This window comes from Protomyctophum parallelum, assembly GCF_964188405.1.
Source record: "Protomyctophum parallelum genome assembly, chromosome: 1".
Classification (NCBI taxonomy): domain Eukaryota; kingdom Metazoa; phylum Chordata; class Actinopteri; order Myctophiformes; family Myctophidae; genus Protomyctophum; species Protomyctophum parallelum.
Window position 1 is genome coordinate 18695969 of NC_139697.1, and position 23462 is coordinate 18719430.

Consider the following 23462-nt stretch of genomic DNA (forward strand, 5'->3'; position numbering starts at 1 on the left):
AGGGATAAGGTAACTCTTGTCTCATATGCTAGGGATAAGGTAACTCTGTCTCATATGCTAGGGATAAGGTAACTCAGCGTCTCATATGCTAGGGATAAGGTAACTCTGTCTCATATGCTAGGGATAAGGTAACTCTTGTCTCATATGCTAGGGATAAGGTAACTCTTGTCTCATATGCTAGGGATAAGGTAACTCTTGTCTCATGCTAGGGATAAGGTAACTCTTGTCTCATATGCTAGGGATAAGGTAACTCTTGTCTCATATGTTAGGGATAAGGTAACTCAGCGTCTCATATGCTAGGGATAAGGTAACTCTTGTCTCATATGTCAGGGATAAGGTAACTCTTGTCTCATATGTTAGGGATAAGGTAACTCTTGTCTCATATGCTAGGGATAAGGTAACTCTGTCTCATATGCTAGGGATAAGGTAACTCTGTCTCATATGTTAGGGATAAGGTAACTCTTGTCTCATATGTTAGGGATAAGGTAACTCTTGTCTCATATGTTAGGGATAAGGTAACTCTTGTCTCATATGTTAGGGATAAGGTAACTCTGTCTCATATGTTAGGGATAAGGTAACTCAGCGTCTCATATGCTAGGGATAAGGTAACTCTTGTCTCATATGCTAGGGATAAGGTAACTCTGTCTCATATGCTAGGGATAAGGTAACTCTTGTCTCATATGCTAGGGATAAGGTAACTCTTGTCTCATATGCTAGGGATAAGGTAACTCTTGTCTCATATGCTAGGGATAAGGTAACTCTTGTCTCATATGCTAGGGATAAGGTAACTCTTGTCTCATATGCTAGGGATAAGGTAACTCTTGTCTCATATGCTAGGGATAAGGTAACTCTTGTCTCATATGCTAGGGATAAGGTAACTCTTGTCTCATATGTTAGGGATAAGGTAACTCTTGTCTCATATGCTAGGGATAAGGTAACTCTTGTCTCATATGCTAGGGATAAGGTAACTCTTGTCTCATATGCTAGGGATAAGGTAACTCTTGTCTCATATGCTAGGGATAAGGTAACTCTTGTCTCATATGCTAGGGATAAGGTAACTGTCTCATATGTTAGGGATAAGGTAACTCTTGTCTCATATGCTAGGGATAAGGTAACTCTTGTCTCATATGCTAGGGATAAGGTAACTCTTGTCTCATATGCTAGGGATAAGGTAACTCTTGTCTCACATGTTAGGGATAAGGTAACTCTTGTCTCATATGCTAGGGATAAGGTAACTCTTGTCTCATATGCTAGGGATAAGGTAACTCTTGTCTCATATGTTAGGGATAAGGTAACTCTTGTCTCATATGTTAGGGATAAGGTAACTCTTGTCTCATATGCTAGGGATAAGGTAACTCTTGTCTCATATGTTAGGGATAAGGTAACTCTTGTCTCATATGCTAGGGATAAGGTAACTCTGTCTCATATGCTAGGGATAAGGTAACTCTTGAGAGAGTTAAAGTGTTAAAGATCTGCAAGGGGTTACTTTGGTTATACCAATTCCATAATTTAAAATCTAGCCAGGAAAGAGGCAGAGTGTGAAGTGAGCTGCCTGATCGGATGATGCGATTCAAGAGAGAAAGCAAGTATGAAAGTGTGTGTGTGTGTGGGACTATGCGCGTGCGTGCGTGCGTGCGTGCGTGCGTGCGTGCGTGTGTGCGTGTGTGTGTGTGTGTGTGTGTGTGTGTGTGTGTGTGTGTGTGTGCGAGTGTGTGTGTGTGTGTGTGTGGCTGGTGGCCTGCTGTGACCAGATTACATGTGGGCAGTCGCCACCCAGCAGGGGGTGGATTGGAGCGGCAGGGCTGGGCGGGGCGGTAATGGCCTCTACAGGGAGAAACACAGCTGGTTGGTTCGGTACTATTATGTGACTCATTGGGGCAAGACTAACTGTTCAGGAGAGGAGAAAAACAGATTTTTTCTTTTTGAGTGGTGCAACCACTCCAAGGAACAGCTTTGTCCGTGTTCACCTATGTGTTCACCTATGTGACTATGAGCATCATATAATGAGTACCAGTAGGGGCGCTGTTTTCCAGAAACAGAGAGAGAGTTGCCTGTTAATGAGAGAGAGAGAGAGAGAGAGAGAGAGAGAGAGAGGAGGGGGGGGGGGAGAGGGGAGTTGCACCACTCGGTTCACACAGGTGTGATTTTTTATTTTTTAATCCAAAATGAGTGTGACCAGATTTGACTGAGAGACTGCCATCGCACAAATTCCAGCTTTTCACCAGAGGAAAAAAAAACGTTTTTTTATTTTTTTAAATGAGTTTCTAGCACAGGCAGACTCTTCACATACTAGAGCATGTCTGAAATAAGTGTCAGAGCTGAAATGTATGAAATAAATGCTTAAACATGTAGCTAGGTGTAATGTTAAGACCAAAAATTATGGCCCGGCCCGACCCAGCCCTAACTGGGGCAAGCCCGATAAAGCCAGACTTTTTTTTTAAAGGGAAAAAATAAGAACGCCACTTTATTGGCCAGCGCAGCGGCGAGCGCCGTGGTTCAGTGTGTGTCTGTGGAAGTCACTGTGAGAGTGAGAACGGAGTTCAATGGACTTAACGCCGAAATAAAGGATTTATGTAGTTCACGTTAGACTGTTAATGTTCCATTTCCATATCATTCTAATGGATTCCACTTCCAGTGGTGGTGGTGAGTAGCTCCCTGTTTCCTTTGAAGTGAAGCAGCTATGTGTCCAAGACCCCAAGTATCGTCCCCGTAAGGGGTCCAAAAGAACAAACAGCCTACACAGTTTACAAACCATCCACGCTCATGGCGTGTCTCGACAGCTTAGAGATCTGTTATTTTAAATTGGGGACATATAACGAGGGCGGTTAGAATACTAATAATTTAGTAAATCAAATAGCCTGTAGCCTGCAGTGGACTGTAACATTGCATGGTCATCATACACCACAGAATTATATAATTTATATGGATCTGTTGGTGACTATATATATATGACGTTGATTAGGCCTAACGATTAGGTTATTCATCGCAGCCAGCTGGGTTTAACGAGATAGCTCAGCGCAAATGCAACATGACAAAAGCCTGACGCTTTTTCAGCTATCGTGTGAGAATCCGATTGATTTTTATAAAACATTTAGCATATGAACTGAAGCTCATTTTGGTGCGCCGCAAACCAGAGGCCAGACAGCGGTATAAACAACAACAACCCCACCGTTCACGTCTCTCTGGTCATGCCTGCGCGAGTCTGCAATGCCAGCGCGCTGCACCAAGCCCCCCGCCTCCACTCCTCCGCCTTCCTCCTGTCACAATTAAGTGATAGCCTCTTCATAATAAATACATACTTGTAGGCTATATAGCCTACACATTACACAAATAACAGAATTGCTATTTTCATTATAATAAAGAAAAAAGGAGAAAAAGAGAAAGGGGGAAAAAAATCAAGGAAAATCACTGTGCCCGAGGCTTGGCCCGGCCCGGCCCGACTAATTAGCATAATTGTTGTGCCCGCCCTGAAAACGTCGGGTCGGTAACGGTCGGGCCAGGTCGGGTTCGGGCAGAGTTTGAGAGCTTTATTAGAGACCACAGAAGTGAACTTTTTCAAGTCTGTTTTCTCAACTCGCTGTTTTCTGCAAGACATTACTCTATAAGCCATATCTCCAAAACTGGTGGGTCAAACTGAACAACCAATAATATGTCAATTTGAAGCTCTGACTCCCAATCCAATGGCAGTCCCTCAGTCAAATGTAGTCACATATGTGACTCATTTTGATACAGAGACAGTCATTGGGGCAAGACTAACTAACTGTTCAGGAGAGGAGAAAAACAGCACGGGTGATTTGTAACCCGCAGCACGGGTGATTCGTAACCAGCAGCACGGGTGATTCGTAACCAGCAGCACGGATGATTCATAACCCGCAGCACGGGTGATTCGTAACCAGCAGCACGGGTGATTCGTAACCCACAGCACGGGTGATTCGTAACCAGCAGCACGGGTGATTCATAACCCGCAGCACGGGTGATTCGTAACCAGCAGCACGGGTGATTCGTAACCAGCAGCACGGGTGATTCGTAACCAGCAGCACGGGTGATTCGTAACCAGCAGCACGGGTGATTCGTAACCCACAGCACGGGTGATTCGTAACCCACAGCACGGGTGATTCGTAACCCACAGCACGGGTGATTCGTAACCCACAGCACGGGTGATTCGTAACCCACAGCACGGGTGATTCGTAACCCACAGCACGGGTGATTCGTAACCCACAGCACGGGTGATTCGTAACCCACAGCACGGGTGATTCACGGGTGATTCGTAACCCGCAGCACGGGTGATTCGTAACCCGCAGCACGGGTGATTCGTAACCTGCAGCACGGGTGATTCGTAACCCACAGCACGGGTGATTCGTAACCCACAGCACGGGTGATTCGTAACCCACAGCACGGGTGATTCGTAACCCACAGCACGGGTGATTCACGGGTGATTCGTAACCCGCAGCACGGGTGATTCGTAACCCGCAGCACGGGTGATTCGTAACCCGCAGCACGGGTCTGACTAACGGGAGGTCTGACTTAAGGGCAGTCCCCGTCAGGAGGGAAGAAGAGCACACAGCTTCAAGCCAACATTATAGCACCTCAGGCATGATTTACCGTAAGCTAAATGAAATGCTTACGGCAGAAGGTCAGGATCAATTATGATCCCTGGGCTTCAAAATAAATCCACATTATGTTACTGCCGTACAGCATTAAGAAGGCTCACAGGAGGAGAGGAGTCTTAATTGTGCACACGTCACACACAGGTAAACACACCATGTAGAAATTAATGAAACGCAAATATGTCATGTTAAAGGACCACTTCACCACTTTTCAACCTATCTTCATATACTAGGTCCTCACTAATAATCATGAAAAAATGGCGCAATTTTTTTCTACTCGGTCTGTGTCTCATAGGAGGGCTGTGGGCAGTTCAGAAACCGTCTTCCAGTGACATCATCGATGGGGAATACAAGCTAATAGAAACTGCAGGCTTTCTAGTCCTGAAAAGTGGCAAAGCGAAAATGGAAGCCATCGTTCTCACGATAATAAAAATCATTTTTTTTTTTGTAAAAACATATTGTTTAAAAAACAATCTGCCTAATGATGATGCCACTGGAAGACTGTGACATCATCACACTGATGATGTCCCCTTAAAGTGGTCCTTTAAGGGGTTTAGTTTTGTTGGCGTCAAGGAAAAGACTTCAATGAAACGAAACATAAAGTGGCAAGAGTTGGTCTTGGGATGCTCCTGGCTGCAGGTCCATCTTGGGCCAGCCTAGACTTCAACACTAAAATAACGTGAGCATTGTTGAGCTTGTAGATTTGCTATTTTCACAATGTTTTATATATATATATATATATATATATATATATATATTATTTCTTATATTATTTGACAATTTGGCCAATGTTTTCACTTCACTGTCACCTGGGAACCAGTGTTGTTTTTGGCAGCACATTTCTATTTTAGTTTTAGTCTCTTGAATAGTAGTCACCTGGAATGTATTAGTGTTAGTCTAGTTTTAGTCGACTAAATGTCATAAGATTGTAGTCGACTAAATCTACAGGTGATTTAGTCGACTAAAATGTATTTTGGCGGGCCTTGTTGCCGTCATAATGACTTATTTTACACCTGCTGAAAAAAGCCGATCTACAAGCTCACAACGCGTCACAGTGCGACGCGTTGTGAGGTTGTAGATCGGCTATTTTCAGCATGCAACAAAGTGTAAAATGACTTATACTGGATCTCTTGTCCACTAGTCCCTTCCTAACATTTTAGTCTAGTTTTTATTTATTTTTAACAAAATTCAGTATTCAGTCAGTATATTTAGTCTTAGTTTTAGTCATCACAGCTTAGTTTTCATGTAGTTTCCATTTAGTTTTTGTCAGTAAAAAAGGTATAGTCGACGAACATTTTTCGTCTTAGTTTTAGTCGACGAAAACAACACTGCCATGGAGGCGGCAGAGAGAGCCTAGTCTAGATGGCTTTGGATCAGGAGTAGCGATCTGTGGTCCAAATGCTCCTGGGACACCAGCCAGGGTCTGATATTCTCAGCATGCAACCAAGTGTAAAATGACTTATACTGGATCTGTTGTCCACTAGTCCCTTCCTAACATTTTAGTCTAGTTTTTATTTGTTAGACGAAATTGTCAGTATATTTAGTCACCATAGCATAGTTTTCATTTAGTTTCCATTTAGTTTTCTTCAGTGGAAAAAGGTAGTCGACGAACATTTTTCGTCTTGGTTTTAGTCGACGAAAACAACACTGCTGGGAACCCCACGGTAAAACCATGTGGCGCACACGGGTTGAGAAGCGCTGCTCTGATGCACCGGCTGGCAAGAAAGGCTCTTGACAATAAAATATGAACAAGAACAACAGACGGCTCATAAATGTCTGCCTATTCGACGCATCGATGAACACTAAAACACCTTGTAATCACCTCATATATCGCTTCAATTAACTGAGGCGCCGGGGTTGTTCATCACACAACAAACAGACAAACAAACAGACAAACCAAGAGGTTGTGTTACCTCAACTGGAGATCTGTATAAAAAAAATGCAATAATAAAAATAAACTGAAAGACTACATCTTTTACCCTAATTGGAGACTCATTCTGTGATATTGATATACAGTAGGCCTATGTATACTCATTCTGAGATATAGAATGATAATGGAGACTGATCATACGGTATGGTGTTTGATTCTAGGAGACAGTATTGTGGAGACAATAGAGCACCGAAGTCTGACGTCGATGGTAGAGGGCGCAAATCCACTTTTTATTTGCATTATAATCCCCATAGGGGGATTTTAGATCGCCTCATATAAGAACTGTGTTTGAAAAATAAACATGTCACCCCGGCCGCTTCACTCATATGGATATGAAGAATCAACTGACTGAGAGAAAACGCTAATGTTACCGCTGCTGAATTAGTTACATTTTCGCTAGAAACAGACTGTATCATGAGTGACTGACTGTCGCCAAACGATACAGAAGACACCTCCCCGACAATAACGCTGAGACAGCTTGTTTATTTTTGGACCCAGGCCACAACGCTTATATGAAACGATTTTAAGATGAGCCCATGTTATTCTCCATAGAGAAATCACTTCCGCGAACCAGGGGGAATCGAAGGGATGAGCGAGTGACGTCAGGACTTCGGTGCTCTATACTGTATCGGCCGTAGCCACTAGCTTGCCCAAAATGTACCGACCTCATCACATTTTGTGATGATGGTTATATGGCGTTTAGCCGGAGGACACGTCACCTCATCATCACCAATGGGGAATCCAAGCTAATAGAAACTGCAGGCTTTCTATTCCTGAAAAGTTGCAATGCGATAATGGAGAAGCCCATCACGATACCACGATAATAAAAAAAAGGAAAAGAAATAAAGCCTAATGATGATGTCACTGGTGGTCGTGGACGGGTTTCTGAAGTGCCCACAGCCCTCCTCTATATGAGACACAGACCGGTATAGAAAAAACATTGTGCCATTTTTTTGTTAGCGAGGACCAATAATATGAAGATAAGTTGAAAAGTGGTCCTTTAACCAATTCTGGGCGGGAACCCCTTTTGGAGTTTTAAACATTATGGTACACTTTAGCTTTTGAAAAATAGCAGATCTACAAGCTCATAGCGCGGCACCGAGTGCCGCGCTATGAACTTGTAGGTCTGCTATTTTTGAAAAATTGTGAAAATGTGGTGCAAATCTTTGAATATTCTTTCAGAGCCAGGGTCCATGGAACAACATATTTTCAGATGGGGGGGGGGGGGGGGGGGTCGGTGGCCAATTATGTCCTTGACATGAAATATTGAGCACCACTGATACAGAAACATGAGGTATTTCAGAAAACTGTGAGGATTTTGAAGACTTTTTTTTTTTAATTTCGACGTCAGGCCTAAATGGGTTAAGGACGTTTCAGCAAACAAAGTGAACTCTTCAACCTGAAGGGCATCAGGAAGTGCATGGCGTGCGGCGGCCATGCAGCCTGGCCTGCATCTCTGAGGCAGAACAGGCAGCCTTGTCTGGCTGCTGAGCTGAATCGAATTAATACATTAGTCATAATATATGACTGTGTGTGACTCGGTCTGGCTTTGGCGTAACCCTGAGCAACCGCCTGGTAAAAATGTTGCTGAGTCACTCCCTCCCTCCCTCCCTCCCTCCCTCCCTCCCGCCACCAAAATGTGCTTTATTATAGGAAAGACGGTTCCAAGCAGCTATCTATATGAGCCGTGGTGGAAAGTGCGTAAAGTACATTTACTCAAGTACTGTACTTAACACTAGGACGTCGGAGCAGCCGTTTTGACAGGTTTTGAGATTTTAAATTCGATTTTCTTAGCCCGTGAAGTCCAGAGAAAGTTCCCCTTGCATGACTTTGTCTAAATATTCGATTGAAATCATCTCTGTTTTTTTTTCTCCATTTGAAACGTTTCGTAAATATGATTTTAGGCATAGATATACCTACTAGGTCTGGCTTTATCGGCCAAATCGACCGCCGTCCCCCCTTCTCCCCCACTCGTCTAATGATCTTCACACCTCCGACAGCTGGAGACGGCATTGTTCAAGCTTGCAATGCCCTGCATTCCATGTCCAACGAATTAAATCATATACGTTTGGCTGGTTAATTAACTTGGAATTTGTTTACTATTTTGATAAGATAATAGGAATATGAATACAATGATTATTATCCATGATGAGGGATGTTATTGAATGCTCGGTTAGACTCGACCGACATTTACTTTCCATGAAGCGAGAATGCTTGCCGATGCGCGATTCAAAATAAAAAGTGTTTGAAATAATTCCAACCAGATAGACCTCCCGAACCTCTAAGTGTTTTGTCAGTCAAAAGAACAGTTCTTTCTGCAAGCGACGTGGAACTGATCTGCAAGTCTGCCTGCACGCAAGGCTATTTATTTTTTTTCCTCTCTCAACTGCTGCTCGCGGAGCCTCTGTGGCATGATGTAAATATCCAAGTAACTACTCAAGTAATTTTGAGGTATTTATACTTTACTTGAGACTATTTCCAATTTCCAGTATACTTTTACTTCTACTACACTACATATCGGATCCAAATGTTGTACTTTTAGTCCACTACAATTATTTGAAAACTTTAGTTCTGGTTTCTCATTATGATTACAAAACTTACATTAAACACTTCAGCCCCATATACATTTCGGCCGTTTGAAAATAGCCGATCTACAAGCGTCACAGTGCGTCGCATCGTGACGCACTGTGCGTCAGTCTGCATAAGGACTATACTTTTGGTACTTTAAGTACTTCATTTTGATGCCAATATACTTTTGTACTTTTACTCAAGTGCATTTTGAAAAGGATGTCATTTTATATTACAGTATACTTTTACTTACGTAAAACAGTACTTTTCCCACAACTGGTGTGTATGCTTAGGAAAGACAGTTCCAAGCAGCTATCTATCACAGAGGAATAACATGACTCTATGTCAAGTCTTTATGGCACACCAACCGCAAAAGTAGAACCATCATCTTGTCTCAGACGTCTGCATGCTCGCGCGCACGTGTGCGTATATGGTAGGCTATGTCGTTTGGGCAGGGCAGAAACCTTATATCTCCATTATTATTATCTATTTTTTTGTAAATTAATGGCCTGCTTTATTGATGTACTCACACAAAATAGCAACACTTATAGCCAATCTACAAGCTCACAATGTGTTGCGATGCAACATATAGCCAATCTACAAGCTCACACTGTGTTGCGATACAACATAATAGCCAATATACAAGCTCACAATGTGTTGCGATGCAACATAATACTGTAGCCAATCTACATATTGCTCACCATGGGGGTCTGCTATTTTCAGCATGCAACCAACCATACGATGACTTGTCTTTCAGTTCTACTGGATCTCGTCGTGTCCACTAGTCTCCGTCAGAGTCTAACTTTTATTTGATGACGAAATTGTCGGTGTATAAAAAGGTCCCTGCACACTGAGCGCATTTTTCGGATTTTCAGCAGCGGTTTTCCGAAAAACGCGTGGAAACCACCTCTAGTCTCAGTTTAAGTCATCATAAGTCATAGCTTATTTTTTTTGCCCGTGTTTTCGTCAGTGAAAAAAGGCAGTCGATGAACAGTTCTCGTCACAGTTTTAGTAGACTAAATCAACGCTGTTTGGACATGCAAGGTTTCAATCCGACAGCGTGCACGACGTGCATTTGCGTGCGCGTTATGTGGGCATGCACGCACGCACGCATGTCTGACAAATGGACCATGCCGGCAGCCACGTACAGATGGAGGAGCAACATGCATTTAACCCATTCTGACCTGAGATCAGATTCTAAAAATGTCTTCTACATCCTGACAGTTTTCCATTCTGACCCGAGATCAGATTCTAAAAATGTCTTCTACATCCTGACAGTTTTCCATTCTGACCCGAGATCAGATTAGAAAAATGTCTTCTACGTCAGTCGCTCTTCGATTTTTCAAAAATAGCAGACCTACAAGCTCGTAGCGCGCCACTCGGTGGCGCGCTATGAGCTTGTAGATCTGCTATTTTTCAATAGCTAAAGCATAACATAACACCAAAAGGGGTTCCCACTCAGAATGGGTTAAAAGAAGACTTTCCAGACGGGGGTCTTTAGTATTTTTCCACGTCTTTTTTAACAACTCTAAATATATATCAAGACGTCTCTTCCAACGTTGTATAAACTATTCTTGAGCGAAGGGCTTATATGAAAACTGCCTAATGATTCCCTCCTAAAGCCATTAAACTATACACTGAGCCAGACACCGAGCAGAGAGAGAGAGACACCGAGAGACACCGAGAGACAGAGAGAGAGAGAGAGAGAGAGAGAGATCATGATTCATGATAATTAGTGAGCAGTTGTGTACTGTAATAAAGTACATTTACTTGTGTACTTTAAATATCTGCACTTTACTGGAGTATTGTGTGTGTGTGTGTGTGTGTGTGTGTGTGTGTGTGTGTGTGTGTGTGTGTGTGTGTGTGTGTGTGTGTGTGTGTGTGTGTGTGTGTGTGTGTGTGTGTGTGTGTGTGTGTGCACGCGCGTGTGCGTGTGTGTACTTACGGTAGGTTGCATAACATATTGTTGATGAGGCATCCAGGACGTACTCTGGACCTGTGAAAAAAAAACACAAATAATAATTGCTGTTGAGTGAAATTATATAATTCCCACCTCGTTCACACAAACACGCGCTGCCGTTAAATACAGTAAAAACAGTGGGAGAAGTACAGCTCTACAGTAGATAGAGTGCTGCTCGGAGTGCAGATCCCTGCCAGGTCGGGTTGCCTATACCAGCATGGGGTTTAAACCCGTTTAGGCCTGAGTTAAAAACATTCACTCTTAAAGAATATATATTGAAAGATTTGCGCCACATTTTTACGATTTTTCAAAAAAATAGCAAATAGGTCTGCTATTTTTCAATAGCTAAATTATAACATGATGTTTAAAAAAAAGTCTTCTGAAAGAATATAATATTGAAAGATTTGTGCCGCATTTTCACGATTAAAAAAAATAATAACAGCCCTAAAAACAGACGAACAGACGATAAATAAAATACTATTAATTCTGGATTAAGAGACATTAAGAAACGCGAGATGTCCCAGGTTTGGCAAAAGTTTAAGCAATATAGGCCTACCTGAGAAATAACGGGTTTGGCATAGATTGGGTATAATATTGGTATACTGTATATTGCTGTCATCGGGCAGCAACCCCTGTATCTCCATATTTCATCTGTTTATGTTGATATAAATAAATGCTCAATTTTATTCTTCACCTTATGACAGTGACACACAATAGTAATGCAAAATAGCTGACGAAGGAATCTCTTTTTTTTAAGCATTTATAGAAAAATGTGACCTTTTGTATACATTTATAATGATTAGTGTGAGATGCGACGCTTCCGTTAGGTTTAAAACTAAGTTTGCTGTGAGGAGAATATTGGAAGCCGTCTCCTCCTCCTCTGGGGAAGCAGCAGTGTTCTTTGAACAAATATTATAAAAAGGTAGGTGGCTAGCGCACATCCAGTTCCTGCCTGGTGCTGGACTAAGGTAAGTACAGTAAGTACACCTGATGAAGGCCGTTCACGGCCGAAACGTTGTGTCTTATTTATGGTGTATTGAATAAGAAGCAAACACCTTGGTGTGCGGACTCTCCTCTCTTCACTTTGAACAAATATTCTCATTCATGTTCTGAAATCCCATCAGTGTCCCGTCTTTTTGCCTTTATTTGTGTCTTGGTCTTTTTGTGGATGGACACATTTCTCTATATCCTCTGATTGAGGAACCAGAGCATAATATGTTTACTCTTATGTTGTCACAGATGTAGACAAGAGTCGAACCCAAGTGCAGAGTAACAACAAACACGAACAGAGTTTAAAGTTAAGTATTTAATAAAGAATAAGGCAGATCTTACACCGAGTAGTATAGGCAGGAATCAGGCAATTGCGAAATGACAAAGTATAGTCAAAACAGGAATCCACAGACAAGCAACCGTGACATCAAACTATGAACTGACAGTGAGAGTTTGTGAAGAGTCCAGTTTTATATAGGAGCAGGTTGATTGGCAAAGTGTTCACAGGTGGGCTGACGAGGGAGCTGAAGACAGGTGTGTAACTGGGACTGCAGTGTGGTGGAAATGAATGTGGGAGTGGCCATGGTGGAGTGACAGACTGAGGGGGAGAGAGAATGTGACAATTGTGTGCCCGTACCCAGGCGATGCAACAAAGAATACATTGAGATAGCCAGCTGACTCAAGTGTCTTTTGGTTTTTGAGTGGTGCAACCACTCCTACAACCAGCTTGCAATGTCCTCGTACGTGTTTGTGTGTCTGTGTGTCTGTGTGTCTGTGTGTCTCGTACTTGTTTGTGTGTCTGTGTGAGCATGAGTATGTGACTTAAAAATAGCAGTAGGGGGCGCCAGAAACAGTGAGAGGGGTAGTGACTCTAATGAGAGAGAGTGAGAGAGGTAGTGACTCTAATGAGAGAGAGAGATAGAGAGAGAGAGAGGGGGGGGGGGGGGGGAATTGCACCACTCAGTTCACACGTGTGTGATTTTTTGTAAACATTTAACCAACCAAAGTATTTACAAGATACCTGTGACTATATATAATACCTATTTACAAAGAGAAAGGCCAGGGACCAATGGCTCTAGGTGCTCTTTGGTGATACAGGTAAGGAAATATGACCAAAAAAAGTACTGACCCTGTAGTGTAGTCTATAGACCTGATGAAGACCTTTGGGGTCGTTGGGCGTTGGGGAAATTGTTGCCTTGCTCAAAATTAAGCTCTAATATGTTTGGATTTATTTTCTTTGCAAGTCTGCGATCTAAAACATTTTTTTTTGTCATAAATAATAACTATATTATTGGATCCCCCACCCCCCCCTGCCCATTTCCAGAAAGGTTAACAGATTTTTTTGACAGCAACGATATATACAATCCATCACATTATCAGTTCGGTTATGGTGGCTTGGAACCATAATATTGATGAACCATAATAATGAACCATAATATTGATGGCTCCAATGCGCCAATCTGTGCTCAGTAAAACACTGATAAACTACACTGCGCAGTGAATTCCAACGTCAGTCTGAAGGCCTGGCGTCAACCCAGCGAGTTGAGAGATGAGACAGAGGCCTGGTGTGTGTGTTCACTAATAATAATAACCCATTCTGACCTGAGATCAGATTACAAAAAAAAATCTTCTACATCCTGACAGTTTTCCATTCTGACCTGAGATCAGATTCTAAAAAATCTCTTCTATGTCAGTCGCTCTTCGATTTTTCAAAAATAGCAGAGAGAGAAAGACGTATCAAGATGGAGACAAACATGAACAACCTCACCCATGGAAGCATGGGTGAGGTTTCCTATTGGAAGAGGGGATTCAGATCTTACAGAGGCCAGTTTCGAATTGCAGCCATCCGTAGGTGCCCTTTGAGAGCGGTTTTGAAGGAGTCAAGGGATTCACATGTCTTAATGACTGTTGGTAGGGCGTTCCACATTTTGGTGGCATAGGAGCGAAAATAATTTAGTCCCTTGTTTGTGCCGAATCTGGGTTGTACATGGTTTGTTGCACTCCCTCTGGTGTTGTGGGTGTGGACTTCGTTAGCTAGGTAGGTATAGGTAGGTAGGTAGGTAGGTAGATACTGTAGATAGATAGATAGATAGATAGATAGATAGATAGATAGATAGATAGATAGATAGATAGATAGATAGATAGATAGATAGATAGATAGATAGATAGATAGATAGATAGATAGATAGATATCTCCTTCCTGCTAAATCTTCCTATATCTACAGTATATCTCATAAATAGAGAGGCATGCATTTAAAACAAGATAAATTCAGTAAACATTAAACAAAGATACAGGTAACACTAATAATGTGATAACAACTTTTTTAAGTATAGTGGCTGGGCTATCGGCTTTTCAAAGTGTGCATGTGTTGCGGTTGCGCGAGTACAGCGCGTTTGAAAAGGATCCAATTGATATACAGTACCAATTGATACAACAGGCTACATCAAAGGCTTGAAAATAGGACTGGATCTAAAAGTGAGTGTGTGTATATTCGGGGCTCGCGTTACGTGTTATGTATCTTTGAAAAGCCTGGTGTAGCCCGGCCGTAAAGGACGACTTAAAATCCGACCCATGGTCCCATGGTCCTCTGCATCTGTTCTAGTCAGGTAATGTAGAAGCTATCAGCACATAGAAATAGAGGCATTACCCATAAAAACGGCATATAAATCCACTTAACCCATTCTGGGCGGGAACCCCTTTTGGTGTTTTACCCCCTCAGGCCGGGAACCCATTTTTGGGTTCTGTAGGCTACAGTATGTACAATGTACAGTATTAAAAAAATACAAAAAGATTATGCTGCTATATAAATATTTGAAGTTTTTCAGAAAACTTAGGTCAGGCTTTAGAAGGCGTTTTTAGAATTGGCAGACCTACATATTTACCGGGCTGTCTGCACATGGACTGATCTGACTGATTATATGTTACGAATCGATATATTATACATGTATGATGTGTCTATATATATATATATATATATATATATCTTTCTATCTATATGTATTTATCTTCCTATGTTATCTTATTTACAATGTGGATTCACCCAGGAATTTGTGTTGAGGTCATTCAGACATTAGGATCAAGCTAGATCATAGATACCAACATGCACCCTAGGGCGGGGTGCATACTTAGTTTAGACTAGTCATTGGTTAGACATGGGTTAAGGTGAGGTTTAGATGTGCTGTCTAGTGCTGACTAGTCTAAACCAAGAACTGTCTAAACTAAGTATGCACCCCATAGGTTGTAGTTGTAGGACTAATGACTGGTCTAACCAATGACTAGTCTAAACCAAAAACTGTCTAAAATAAGTATGCACCCCATAGGTTATAGTTGTAGGACTAATGACTGGTCTAACCAAATGACTAGTCTAAACCAAGTAGTGTCTAAACTAAGTACTGCACCCCTCTGGGCTCCAGGTGAGAGCGATTTGATGATCCTGAAGCAGAGTGTCAGTATGCATTCATATCCCATGAATAATGTCTCACTGCTTTAATGACAAGGTTGAGGACAGCACCTTTTTCATTCTAAAATGCGGGCCAGGTGATATTTATTGAAGCTAAAAATGGTTCAATAAATCTCTGCTATTCTGCATTTCCTTTCTTGAGAGTGATCTCCCTCTATGATAAAGCCGTATAGCTACTGGCAACTTATTATTATCCGTCACAGACAGACAGACAGACAGACAGACAGACAGACAGACAGACAGACAGACAGACAGACAGACAGACAGACAGACAGACAGACAGACAGACAGACAGACAGACAGACAGACAGACAGACAGACAGACAGACAGACAGACAGGAAGAGAAAGCTGAAGATAAGCGCAAACAAACATCCAGGGAGGAATTAAGAGGGCTTGGAGCAGACAAACAACACAGACTGGTCATTGATCCTGCTAAAATGATTAGATTAAACAAAGACAAACGGCGGTAATCTCCTATGAGCAGCAACGAACGGTCCTCCGAGCCGGATCACAACTCACGATGCGCATCTCAAACTAAAAGCTCGGGTAGTGTCGCTGTCAGCAAGTGGAAACCTTTTGCTCCATGCTCATGTGCTCCAATCAATGGTGCAAAGTAACCAAGTACATTTTAGGGATGTCCCGGTCACGTTTCTTTTGCTCCTGATCCGATTCCGATCATTTGATTTGGTGGCATCTGCCGATACCAATTTTTCAGAACAGTTTATGCCACATCACAATAGTACAATATCCAGTTTAATATCATTATATGGATTTAATATTGATACTAGGGATCATGTTTTAAGGCTCCCAGATCCAATTCCGATCATTTGAAAATTACGTGATTGGCCCACGATGTCTGATCCCCCGAACCGATCTTGACAACAGTATACATTTACTTAAGTGCTGTACTTAACTACAATATTGAGGTATGGAGCCAATTAATTATTATCTTGTCAAAAAGCTCTTGGTATAATACATTTCTTTGGTAAAAAATATTAATACAACCCACAGACACACTTACCGCTAACAGGCTCATGATATACGTGTGTGTGTGTGTGTGTGTGTGTGTGTGTGTGTGTGTGTGTGTGTGTGTGTGTGTGTGTGTGTGTGTGTGTGTGTATGTGTGTGTGTGTGTGTGTGTGTGTGTGTGTGTGTGTGTGTGTGTGTGTGTGTGTGTGTGCATGCGTGCGTGCACACGAGTATGCGTGTGAGAGTGAATGTTTTGAGTTCAATTTTGTATACTGTGGAAGAAGGGACATCCGCACACTGCCACTTGCCAGTTCAGAGCAAATTTATTAATTGAGCAACGTTTCGGTCTTGCGGTATACTGTAAAATTACTATGCTGTGTTCTTGTTCAGAAAGCAAATAAAAATTGAATGAGAAAAAAGAAAACAGCTTGCTTTGAGGAAGCAATCTGATTGGCTGAAACATCTTTCTAGACGTGCTTAAACCATGATATAGGAACGGCTAATCAAAACAAAGAATTCAGCCGTGCGTTTCTCTCAGAGCGCTGCAGCAGACTCGGTGTATAGTTATAGGCTATAGTTTCTTGGGACATTTGTGGTCATATGGTGACTATACATCTGTCATTGAAAAAATATTATATTAATTATTATATTCAGCGACTGTAAGGGTAACTGTTGTATAATTGCAATATTACACTCGAGGGTGTTCTTTATCGTCATTAATGAATGACGATAAAGAACACCCGTGTAATATTGCTTAATTAACCCATTTTGGGGAACCCCTTTTGGTGTTTCAAGCATTCTGTTATACTTTAGCTATTGAAAAATAGCAGATCTACAAGCTCATAGTATGCCACCGAGTGGCACGCTATGAACTGCTATTTTTTTTTAAATCGTGAAAAATGCGGCACAAATCTTTGAATATATTCTTTCAGAGCGAACGTTCTTTTTTATTTCGACGTCAGGCCCACAGACATGGGTCCCTATACGACCCACAGACATGGGTCCCTATACGACCCACAGACACGGGTCCCTATACGACCCACAGACATGGGTCCCTATACGACCCACAGACATGGGTCCCTATACGACCCACAGACACGGGTCCCTATACGACCCACAGACATGGGTCCCTATACGACCCACAGACATGGGTCCCTATACGACCCACAGACATGGGTCCCTATACGACCCACAGACATGGGTCCCTATCAGGGGGGCAGTCAGCCAGATATTTCGTGAAGCCTCATTTGAAATCGGTAGTTCATATAATGGCCTGTTGTGGCGCTGGACCGGACCCAAAAAGCCCCATAGCTCCATAGAGGCCCATGTATTTTGGCCCAACTTCACCTAGACTGTATTACCTTAATAAACATGGTCATGAATACTTTCTTCTTCCAGTCACTAGTTTAAAGTCTCATTTCTAATGTCATAATATTCTTTTTGGAAAATTATGGTCCCATTAATTAAAAAAATGACCATAAAGAAAAAAAAACATCGCGTATGTTCTGAGGGGCGTGGCTACCATTACAGTCTATGATCAGGATTCCCCTCCCACTCGAGTCAAAATAAAAACCAACGGAGAAGAAGGGGGGAAGTCCCGCCTCGTTGTCTGGGCAGCCAATGACCAGCTGGTATACAAAACGGAGCCAGCCAATGGCCAGCTGGTACCAAAGATGGCGACTTACATCAGGAATTAGCATATTATTACAGGCTTCATTTTACGTTCATGTTAGACCCGGGGAACGCTTTGTCCATATTTTTTACAGTCTATGGTCCCTATACGACCCACAGACATGGGTCCCTATACGACCCACAGACATGGGTCCCTATACGACCCACTGACATGGGTCCCTATACGACCATGGGTCCCTATACGACCCACTGACATGGGTCCCTATACGACCCACTGACATGGGTCCCTATACGACCCACAGACATGGGTCCCTATACGACCCACAGACATGGGTCCCTATACGACCCACAGACACGGGTCCCTATACGACCCACAGACATGGGTCCCTATACGACCCACAGACATGGGTCCCTATACGACCCACAGACATGGGTCCCTATACGACCCACAGACATGGGTCCCTATACGACCCACAGACATGGGTCCCTATACGACCCACAGACATGGGTCCCTATACGACCCACTGACATGGGTCCCTATACGACCCACAGACATGGGTCCCTATACGACCCACAGACATGGGTCCCTATACGACCCACTGACATGGGTCCCTATACGACCCACAGACATGGGTCCCTATACGACCCACAGACATGGGTCCCTATACGACCCACAGACATGGGTCCCTATACGACCCACAGACATGGGTCCCTATACGACCCACAGACACGGGTCCCTATACGACCCACAGACATGGGTCCCTATACGACCCACAGACATGGGTCCCTATACGACCCACAGACATGGGTCCCTATACGACCCACAGACATGGGTCCCTATACGACCCACTGACATGGGTCCCTATACGACCCACAGACATGGGTCCCTATACGACCCACTGACATGGGTCCCTATACGACCCACTGCTGTAATATATACAGAGCTGCCAACCTGCACACATTTTGTGTACCAACCACGCAATTCTAGGCGTATAGACACCTAGAATTGCGTGGTTGGTACACAAAATGTGTGCAGGTTGGTAGCTCTGCATATAGAGCCTCTCACAGAGAGATCCAGCTGCCATGCTATACAGCGATATGAATACCAGACGAGGTTACACGCAGGACACTGACTGCAGGAGGCTGGCCTGGGATCAGTGGGATGTGTGCCATGCCTGACTGTCACGTGGCGCATCAAAGGGCTTCCCAGAACACACAAAGCCAATTATCTTTAACCCATTCTGACCTGAGATCAGATTCTAAAAATGTCTTCTATACATCCTGACAGTTTTCCATTCTTTCCAAATAGCAGACCTACAAGCTCGTAGCGCGCCACTCGGTGGCGCGCTATGAGCTTGTAGATCTGCTATTTTTCAATAGCTAAAGCATAACGTATAATGCAAACACCAAAAATGGGATCCCGCACAAAATGGGTTAAAAAGCTGCCTCATGGATAACATTAAAGAACACACAGCCATGTCCTCTTCAAGGGGCCATGCGTAACCGGTTGTTTTATGAATCAGTACCATGCTCAAATTAGAAGGTCGGTTCGGATATCAATCCGAGCATATTATAGACGTGAAAAGCAAAGGGGAGCAATGTGAAAAACGGCAAATGTGTCTGCGGAGAGGGGGGGGGTATTTCATCACGAAAAAAGGGGGAATTGTTGGCATCCTAAAGCGTATAAGTGATTGTTTTCTCTCTCTCCCTCCCTCTCGTCCGTATACTTTAACGGGAAGATGGAGGACTCACCTTGCCGTGCGGACGACAGGCTCGGGGGGGGGGGGGGGGGGGGGGGGGCAATATTACAGCGAGTGTCTTGCGGACAGGCTGCACGGCTGATATTGGAACTGTGAGGATTAATATTCCTCAAAAGCCTTGGCCATTGTTTTTGATAAATCAATTGGGAAGCCTTTTTTCCGAGAGGGGGATTAGAGATGTGCCCTCACCCGCGTTCTCTCTCTCTCTCTCTCCCCCCCACCATCCTCTGCACCACAGTCAGGTGGAGGAGCAGAGTTGTAATCAAGCACGGCTCAAAAACAGACACTCCAACCTTCAGCCACCCCATGCTTGTTTGCCTGTTTTCCCAAATGATCTCTCTCTCTCTCTCTCTCTCTCTCTCCCCCTCTCTCCCTCTCTCTCTCTCTCTCTCTCTCTCTCTCCCCCTCTCTCCCTCTCTCTCTCTCTCTCTCTCTCTCTCATGTGTACCACAGAGAGCAGCCAGCCGGCATCTGCTTCATAAGGACAGAGCGTGTGAACACTATAGTCCTGACATCACGCAGACACCTTCAAACGTTTTGACTGTTCTATTTCCAACTTCATTATTCCACACGTCAGGATCAGTGATGCCGTGTTTTGTTTCAAGTTATAGCAGCACAGAGAGAGAGAGAGAGAGAGAGAGAGAGAGAGAGAGAGAGAGCAGAGACGGCGGGGTCAGGAAAAAACAAACAAACGAGAGGTGTGTAGAAGAAAACATCTTCCTCAAACATCTTGGCTTGCATGCTGCAAGGCGTCGTCGCTCACACATTAAAGACAGCGTGCTCTGTCACTGTCCTTGCGGGGGAGGGGGGGGGGGGGGGGGGGGGGGGGGGCAGACGGACAGCCTGCACGGAGCAAGCTTGTCTCGTCAAAACATGCACGTGACTCCCATTGAAAATGAATTGCGAGCTGCTCTCCCCCCATCTCCGCCAAGGACAGCGAGAGAGCACCCTGTCTTTTATGTGTGAAATGATGAGTGTTTGTTTTTGGGCCTGTCACTGTGTTTCTCTCTCCCCCCCCCCACCCCCCCCCCCCCCCCCCACACCCGCCCCCCCCCCCCACCCCCCCCCCCCCCCCCCCCCCCCCCCCCCCCCCCACCCCCCCCCCCCCCCCCCCCCCCCTCTCTCCTCCGCTGTGTGTCTCTGATTGTTTCCGGTGTGTCGTGTCGTTTTCGCCGTCGTGTTTTGCTCCCGGTGAAACAGATGTTTTGCCGACCACAGCTGGAAGAAACTATACGAAATGACAAGAGAATCCTGCAGTTTCTCATGCAGGCCCTGCGACTGTCCAACTCCAACATGTCGACTACACACCCCTCGCCGTGCGGTCTGAGTGCACGTACACACGCACGCACTGGTTAAGCACCTAAAAATAACAAAAAGTTGCATATCCACAAGCTCACAGCACATCATACCATGACCAGTAGTATGCGCTGCTTGAGCAATTTTTGCTATTCTTTTTTTGTAAGATTCTGGAACATTTTTGATCAATTCTTTAATTCTATTTTAGGTCAAAGGTTCACCCATACAATATGGCATGGCTAAATATATAGGACGTCAGGTTGAAAGTAGTTAAGTGCTCTTTAACCATTTTGGGTGGAACCCATTTTGGTGTTAGCATCATGTCGTGCTTTAGCTATTGAAAAATAGCAGATCTACAAGCCACCGAGTGGCGCGCTACGAGCTTGTAGGTCTGCTATTTTTGAAAAATCGAAGAGCGACTGACATAGAAGACATTTTTAGAATCTGATCTCAGGTCAGAATGGGTTAAGGACACTATAGTATACTTCCCTGTGTGCAACAGAACCGAACAGAACCACCCAGACCGAACAGAACCACCAGACCGAACAGAACCACCCAGACCGAACAGAACCACCCAGACCGAACAGAACCACCCAGACCGAACAGAACCACCCAGACCGAACAGAACCACTCAGACAGAACAGAACCACCCAGACCGAACAGAACCACCCAGACCGAACAGAACCACCAGACCGAACAGAACCACCCAGACCGAACAGAACCACTCAGACAGAACAGAACACCCAGACCGAACAGAACCACCCAGACCGAACAGAACCACCCAGACCTAACAGAACCACCCAGAACGAACAGAACCACCCAGACCGAACAGAACCACCCAGACCGAACAGAACCACCCAGAACGAACAACAGCTCTTTGTATAAGTTTGACCAGGCTTCAGCAAAAATGTTTATTAATGTCTGTACTGCAGCCAAATGTCACAATCATCAAGCATGCGCACACGCGCACGCACACACACACACACACACACACACACACACACACACATGCACACACTCTTCAGATGCCTGAGTTACGGCCATATTTCAAAAGTATATATTATATAGCATTATATAGCAGATCTGGTGCGCACAGCCCACCCACCTGATATGTGGAGACAGGTGAAGCAGCGATGAACGGTGTGATGGAAGTCTGTGCGATCATTCGGTTGGTGGCGATGCTGTAAGGCGATGAGTAGAACCTGAGGAGGGGAGGGGAGAGGAGAGGAGAGGAGAGGAGAGGAGAGGAGAGGAGAGAGAGGAGAGGAGAGGAGAGGAGAGGAGAGGAGAGGAGAGGAGAGGAGAGGAGAGGAGAGGAGAGGAGAGGAGAGGAGAGGAGAGGAGAGGAGAGGAGAGGAGAGGAGAGGAGAGGAGAGGAGAGGAGAGGAGATTATTTAAGTATAGGCCTAACTGCAATTCATGTTTGTAAAAAAAAGATATATCAACCACTCTTTTACACTTTTTTTTGTGATGTGACAAATAGTTGATACACTGAGAGAGCAGAGAAAACAACCTGGTTGCATTCATCCATCAGTACTGAATAGTTCCTTAGACTGCCAACACACGCACGCCGTGAGCGAGCGACACCCACACTCTTCCGTTGGCTTGCTCAGATCAAATCCTCGCTCACATACACGTACAGCATCTTGGGTTTTGCTAGGCGCATAAAGGTTTCATGAAATGTCTTACGGGTTCTCTCAATTGAAAAGTCGGGTTTTATCTCATCAAACCGAGCTTTGTCATGGTATAAAATAGTTGGTCGTCTGTATTATCTTTGTATATATTTTTGTCCAAGGGCCATGTCATTCCACGCCGGCTGGCTTATAGCTATAGCTTTGCCGAGTCCAATATTGCGGGAGCTTTGTAGAAAAGTCAATGCATTTAAAAAGAAACCTGTATATAGCAGATGGGGGGGGGGGGGGTGGCGGGGGGCTAAGATGGGCTGGGAAGCGTAGTTCTTTATCACACCGTTTGAGACATATACACACGGCGACCCGAGTGTCTCTCTGATCCTCCTGGGAGTGGAATATATGTCCACCATCCACCCCCGTCTAGGAGAGATCATCATATTACACAGAGACAGGAATATATGTCCACCATCCACCCCGTCTAGGAGAGATCATCATATTACACAGAGACAGGAATATATGTCCACCATCCACCCCGTCTAGGAGAGATCATCATATTACACAGAGGCTCCGGTCAGAGCACACTCTGCAGCCTCTTGATCTGAGAGGTGTTTGATGTCGATATACTGCTCTTCAAGTTCTTCAAGCCTAAACCTTGGA

The 23462-nt window shown here is 44.1% G+C and overlaps 1 protein-coding gene across 1 annotated transcript in view; it reads right to left on the minus strand.

Moving 5' to 3' along the window:
* LOC310874448 (RNA-binding motif, single-stranded-interacting protein 3-like) overlaps positions 1–23462 on the minus strand; it is a 136177-nt gene that overhangs the window by 41742 nt on the left and 70973 nt on the right. The window contains exons 5-6 of the mRNA XM_083787254.1: positions 22280–22376; positions 11051–11101 (exon numbers count right to left, since the gene is read on the minus strand). Coding sequence (XP_083643380.1) covers positions 11051–11101; positions 22280–22376 — 148 coding nt within the window. The remainder of the gene's footprint in view (positions 1–11050; positions 11102–22279; positions 22377–23462) is intronic.